This window comes from Eurypyga helias, unplaced genomic scaffold (assembly GCF_000690775.1).
Source record: "Eurypyga helias isolate BGI_N326 unplaced genomic scaffold, ASM69077v1 scaffold5560, whole genome shotgun sequence".
Classification (NCBI taxonomy): Eukaryota; Metazoa; Chordata; class Aves; order Eurypygiformes; family Eurypygidae; genus Eurypyga; species Eurypyga helias.
This window is the reverse complement of record NW_010223669.1, coordinates 1-6,393: the sequence shown is the minus strand read 5'-3', so window position 1 is coordinate 6,393 and position 6,393 is coordinate 1. Positions and strand designations below refer to the sequence as shown.

Here is a 6,393-nt window from a genome sequence, read left to right as displayed (position 1 = left end):
CTGCTGATTTTCTAACAACCACCTCCTGGCTGGAAACGATACTGAATTACATCATGCTCTGATGCTTTCAGGCGATCACACGGGAACCAGTTCACTCAAGTCTTTCAAGATCCAGACAAATGCACCCCACTTACAGGTTAGCACACTAGGAGTTTTATGCTGCTTTCTTTTACGTCATTACAAGTTTACCTAGAGAGACACCGAATTCAAACAAGGTCTGTTTAGGTCCCCAGAAGCAGAACATCTCATTGCCCAGCTTAATGCACTGCTCAGTATTTTGTTCAGCAGAACCTTCCGTGTTCGGAATATGATGCAGATTTTCTTGGACGATTAGGTGTGCGCCACAGAACTTCCATTCTGAAGCCATCTATCCATCTACCACAAACATACACCCACTCTTTTGCAAAATGAAAAGCTTGCCTTACCATTGCACAGAAAGTCTCGGGCGGATCTCCACACGTTATGTCTGGGGGATCCAGAGCCACTTTCACATATTTGATCATGTCTCTGGCTTCCGGCTGGCAGGCCATGTAATCCCATACTTTTCCTTCTTCTGTGTAAATCTGGGTCTTACACACGTCATAGTGTCCCCACACAGAAGGGTAGTGCTGCATCACAGAGGATACGGTAACCCAGAGGGCATGGAGTGACAGGAATCTTGACAAATACATTTCTGAATCCTTGTGTGTCACCTTCGGAAGGATGCTCAGGACTGGCGTATGTGCAGTCTATAGATTATACATATATGTACATATACATGTATATATTTTATAAAACAAGTTCCAACTCAAATGTGAAGCATTAGGATAGGGTGTTTGTTTCACTAAGTTGAGGACTTTGGTAGAAGCCACCCAGACCCCGATGACAGCCTTTCACAGCAACGCAGTATTTGTCCTTTGTCTTATAACTTATCTGTCAGGGCTTCTTGTGAAAGATGTCCGATAGCAGATAATAATTTGTGAAGTTGCAGGTTTTCATCTACCCTGTCGATAACCCTGAGTGATCCTCCGTGTTCAGGACTCGCAGGGGATGCCCAGACGCACTGATGAATCAGTATCCGAAGCTAAAGGATGAGTGTCTACAGGCTGGTGTCTGTTTCCCATCCATCACTCTTTTCTTCTGGCACCAGCACCCTTTTAGAAACAATAAGAGTTAAAGTTATTGTCCAAGAATCAGTGCATTCCAAAGTATATATGTTGACATTTTGGAGGTTTGATGCAATATAAAGCAAATTGGTATCATATGGCCAACCTAGACCATGGGTGCTGTGCTAGAATGAACAAGCTACCAAAATCATTCACAGTGGGAAGTATTTTGACATGAAGGATTTAACTCTTCTCTAACAGATTTATAACCTTCCAGGTGAGTTACAGGTTTCTGCTTCCAAAACTGTATTTTCACCCTAGCAAAACTGGAGAGCAACTACTGAACTCAACCGTTGCCCAGATCGTGCAGGCGGACTGCGGAGCAGAGAGCAGCAGGAAGGCTCTTCAATAAAAGTGACACAGAGATGGGTATGGGGGCTACCAGGGGCTGACAGTCCCTTGGCAGGAGGACCTTGGTTTGCTCCAGAGGCCTTACGCTTTCCTTAGAGATGTTTTTTTGTGGAACAGTAACAAAGATATTGCAAGCACCCTTCCATTTCATTGATATTTCTCATTAGCACTGGAAGAGTTTTGCTCTTTTTTTTTTTTACCTTTTCTTTGAACTATGATTTACTGATCACACTGATGATAAACTACTGATAATACTTCATTTGCAGTTTATTATGAGGATGCTCTCCCCTCTCTTATGGCAGAGTTATTTTCCTAAGTTTGGGGGTGGGGGTACCTGCGCACTCAGCATCTGTTTCATAGCCAATATATATCCTTCCCCTCTTCAGAAAACAACCAGAAATTCCCTCAGTTTGCATCACCTCAATCGTATTATTACACTTATGAAATTCTAGGATGTTATTACAATTACTTAAAATATAGATTTGCTAAAAAATGTGAGTAAAAATGCAAATTATGTATGAGGGCAACTGCAGAGAGGGAGTAAGTTCCCTAAGCACGGACGAGGAAAACCAGGGCTAGGAACTCCAACTCCCGCAGCTCAGCCTGTGCTCCCCAAGGACAGGGAGCCTGGGTGCTGGGCTCTGCAGGAGGAGGATTTCAGCCAGCTGTGCAGCACCTCTGCACACTTCGTCTGGATGCTAAAATACAGCAAACCCAGCAGACAGAGGTTAAGAAATACCCGTTAGTTCACCGCTTTCTGCAGCCCGCTGTGCTTGTTTCCAGCTTTCAGTCATTCCCAGTGTTGTGAACCCTCCTACACCTCAAAACCAGGGGATGTGGTACGGGACCTGGGGAGCTCCTCAGCGTGTCACTGGGGTAATAGGCATTTCCAAAACTTTTCTGCAAAGCTATTTGCAAACGGCCTCCCTGTGTTTAAAAAAATGCTTCATCTGAAACTGAGCTAAACTACAGACACCATGAAATGCCAACAGATGGTTGAATTGTGTTTCCATAGCAAAGTAATTTACAATAATTGCCGTATGGACGTAAATGCAATTTTCCATTATATTCATTTTATCAAGTGTTACCATACAACTCTCATATATTTTATCAGAATATGCAGAGAATATCTGAATTTTCATGCAATAACAATTCTCAATTAGTTCAAATATATTTAAGCTTCAAGTCTGAATTTGACACAAAAGCAGAAATATCTAAGACCAAATTAAAATTAAATTTTTTTAAGAAGCACACTGTGTAGTACAACTGCTTTTTCAGCCACCTTACATTCTTCTTTGTCTTCAGTGGGAATGTTTACTTGCTATCATGGAATTCAGTAATTCAGAGAACACTTTGTCATTCTAAAGCCACCTCATATTCTTTCCCTCTAATCCTTTCCAATGCACTTTACTATTTTTCAGGGGGAAAAAAAAACCAACCCTAAAACTCCATTACACAAAAGGGAAACAACTGCTTTGCTAAAAAAAAGAGCCAAATAATTTTAAGTTTGTGACAAATCCAAACACACTGTAATGGAGAAGGCTTGATCACAGCTGGAATAAACAGTTGGTGAATATCATGTTTCTGAGTAAAAATAAGTTGTTACTCAGTTTAATTATCCTTAGACTACAAGACTGTATATTGAGGCAACACTAGATTTGTTTTCTTTAATATTTTCCTCACTAGCTCTTCAGTTATCCATAACCTTTTATAACTGCTGAGACTCAGATCCACTAATAAACAGGACTGGATAGGACTGAAGTAACATGGAGCAAGCCACTGCCTTAACACATGCTAAAATCCTTCTCATATAACGAATTCTCATTAAAGTAAGCCAGAGTCATAATGATGGTCGTTACACAGAATTATAGACTATAACATCGATCGAATTTAGTGCACTGACAAGGAAAAAGTGCAGAGGAGTGCAAGACATCCGAGCATTAGGCAGCTGTAGCAGTGTACAACAGACATTCCTGACAAGAAGCAGCCAATTATAGCTTAAATTTCTGGCATATAACCAGTTCTGATTAATAGTTTTCCATTACATTACAGACATATTATTAATGTATTAAAAATGTCAAGCTTTGGCAAGAACTAATACAGCATGGCTCAGTTAGTCTGCGATATCTTCTTTTAATGAGCTTCCATTGATACAGAGAGATATTGACCAAAGCACATTAAGGATCAAGTGCTGAGCACTGCTGGGGTTTTTCGGACCAAGCTCTACAATTTGTCTTGCTTATATTTATTCCTGCCGAGTCACTCACGATATGCATTCTACCTTTCAGTACTCTATGGCTAAGGACATATCTATTTCAGTTATTCGGTAAAATGACGTTTAGAATAACAGTTTACAGCTGTACCGGCGGTGCAGCGCTAAGCCTCCAGCTGTGGGCAACACAACACGATGGGTTTTGTCCCCAGTAATGCCTGTGCGTTTCATCTAACCAGAAAACAAGCCAAAAACCCAGGAATAACTAGTGTCTGGTACCTCAGTCGCACACCCCAGGTGTTGGGGGCGCGTGGGGTGGCAACTTATTGAATCCTGACTGAGGATGAGGACCGGCGAGCTCCTGGAAAGACGTTAGCAAATGTCTGCGAAGCCTCCAGCACACCCCGCTCCTGGAGATGCCAGTTGTGGGGTGACAGCGGTATGAACTGTGGGGCGTTTTGGGCCTTGGGCATTCCCATGTGCCGCAGCATCCGCGGTATGGAGAACACGGGTAGGCACCGATGCTGAAGGCCGTGTCAGCTGCCTGCCTTCCCCCCGAGCCCTGCTCCTGGGCGCTCAGGCCACGGTGCGTTAGAGCAGAACGGCACACAGCTGACCCCCAGGCTAAAAACGGGGGGGCTCTCAGCTCAACCTTGCTGCGAGGGGGCTCTGAGCACGGGGGGGTAAGCCACACCTCACACAGCATTTTAATTCTGCAGCGTGAGCAGATATCCCCTTCGCAAACCAACGCATCTCGGCAGAATCAGTGCCGGTGAAGAACTTCGACTCCCGTCAGGGGCTGTGAGCAAACACACCTCCTCCACCTCCTTCCATCACCCATGAAAATCCACCCCCTTCCCCAAATAGCTCCCCCGGAACAAGCCGGGGCGTTGCAGGGCAGGCCGTACGGGTGGGCTCCTGGCCACCCCCTTCGGCAAGCAGCAGGTAGGCGTCGGGAGCAATGAAATAACCAGCGACCGCAGACGACGCGTGAGCGTACGCTGCGCAAGAACGGCAGCCGAAGCCAGCTGTTGCAGCGCCCGGCAGGCTGAGAGCTGGCTAAAGCCAGTACCCGAGGGAAGGGGTGCTGGCTGTCGCCTCCTGGCACTCGCAGAACGTTTTTTTCCAAGGGAAACACATTTTAAGTTTGTATCCCTAACAGCTTCCGCAGATGAATGTATCTCATCGAGCCCACCCAGGTGCAACGATCCTTTGTGTCCACTCCAGTTATTATTTAAAGACCGTTTAGGACATACGGAATAATATGGATTGTAAAATAGAACGAATCCTCATACCTGCAACTTGCACGTCAGAAAATCTAAGTGTTTTACACCTTCCCACACCTAGGCACCTTGGGAACCTGGCACACGTAAAGCTCCGACGTGTAAAAAATTCCCCAACAACTAACCCCTGTTAGAAATGCAGAATTATTCATCTATGCAAACAAGAAGGGAACCTGCCCTTAACGATTTAATACACACGTTCTGTCAATACTTGTGTGAAATACAGTGTATTCCAAACAATTGCTGTGGTGCCTTTGGACTCAAACACTGCTCCAAATGAAGTTTAGGTTCTATTTTTATGTAGCTTATTTAACTATTTAGCAAAAAAAAAAATATTTCTTTGCCTCATGAGGAATTTAAAATGTCAATACCTTTTGGCTGAAGCAAATAAAATACAGCATTCTGTTACCAAAAACCTGGGATTCAACACGATACTTAAAATATTTCTGGTTTTCCCACATCATTCTGTGCCGAGTGACACCTCACACTACCGCTGCCATTACTTGCCGGGTATCATCAGCCGTCAGCATATGGAGTAAAAGCATGTCAGCTACTTGAATTTTAGAATCTTGGTACATAGCTGCTTTTACGTTTTTCCTCTAGAATCTTTATAATTGCCTGGAATATCTCTGTACCTAGCATCCATCTGTTCTGCAGGTGTTCCCTCTCAGATTTTAAGTTCGCATTTGGGGCAGCTGCATATTTTTGGTCGTTATTTGTCACCGTCAGTAACACATGCTCTTCGGGCAGTATCCTACAGGGCTACAAGCTTCCAAGTCCTGGCCTGGGCTGAAGACTCTGTCACCGTTAGTTCCTGGCCTCGAAACGGGAGGCGCAGTGCCTCCGGGACCCTGGATTTGTTCTGTGCTAGTGCCGGATTCTACATACGGAGCTAGAAAGTTGGTGCAGCTTCTGCTCAGTGTCACAGGGCTGAGGGTTGATGGCGAAAGTCCACGACTCCATGAGAATACTGCTGCTAGCTGCTGGAGACTCTCTGGTAAATATTCTTCAAAGCTCCAAAAATACACCAAAAATCAACTTTTTTTTTCTTTTACCCCCCCAAAAAACCCCAAACCCAACCCAGACACACTAAAAAACCAAGCCAGGGGAAGTGCTACAGTGGTTTTCTTCCCTGCGACGGGCTGCCCAGGCCACAGCTTCTCATCCTCACCCGCATCGTCCTTAGCAAGCCAGCGGTTTCTTCCCTCTTTAGAGCACCTCCACCGCTCGTTTCCTCGTCCCTGCCCACAGCCCCGCAGAAGGCAGGCCGGCTCCCAGCTCCGCAACAAAGTTGATGGCAGAACAAACAAGAAGTATGCTCGGGCAGAGGCCCCAAAACGCACCAACTCTGAGAGTACGAGAGTGTGTTTATCGCCGCCCGGCGCCCCGGGGGGGCTTTGGG

General features: G+C 45.1%; 1 protein-coding gene across 1 annotated transcript in view; it reads right to left on the bottom strand.

The window, feature by feature from the left end:
• NTNG1 (netrin G1) overlaps positions 1-671 on the bottom strand; it is a gene marked incomplete at its 3' end in the record, with an annotated part of 86,917 nt that extends 86,246 nt beyond the window's left edge. The window contains exon 1 of the mRNA XM_010148003.1: positions 426-671. Within this exon, the coding sequence (XP_010146305.1) occupies positions 426-671 (246 nt within the window). The remainder of the gene's footprint in view (positions 1-425) is intronic.
• Between the last annotated feature and the right edge of the window lie 5,722 nt (positions 672-6,393).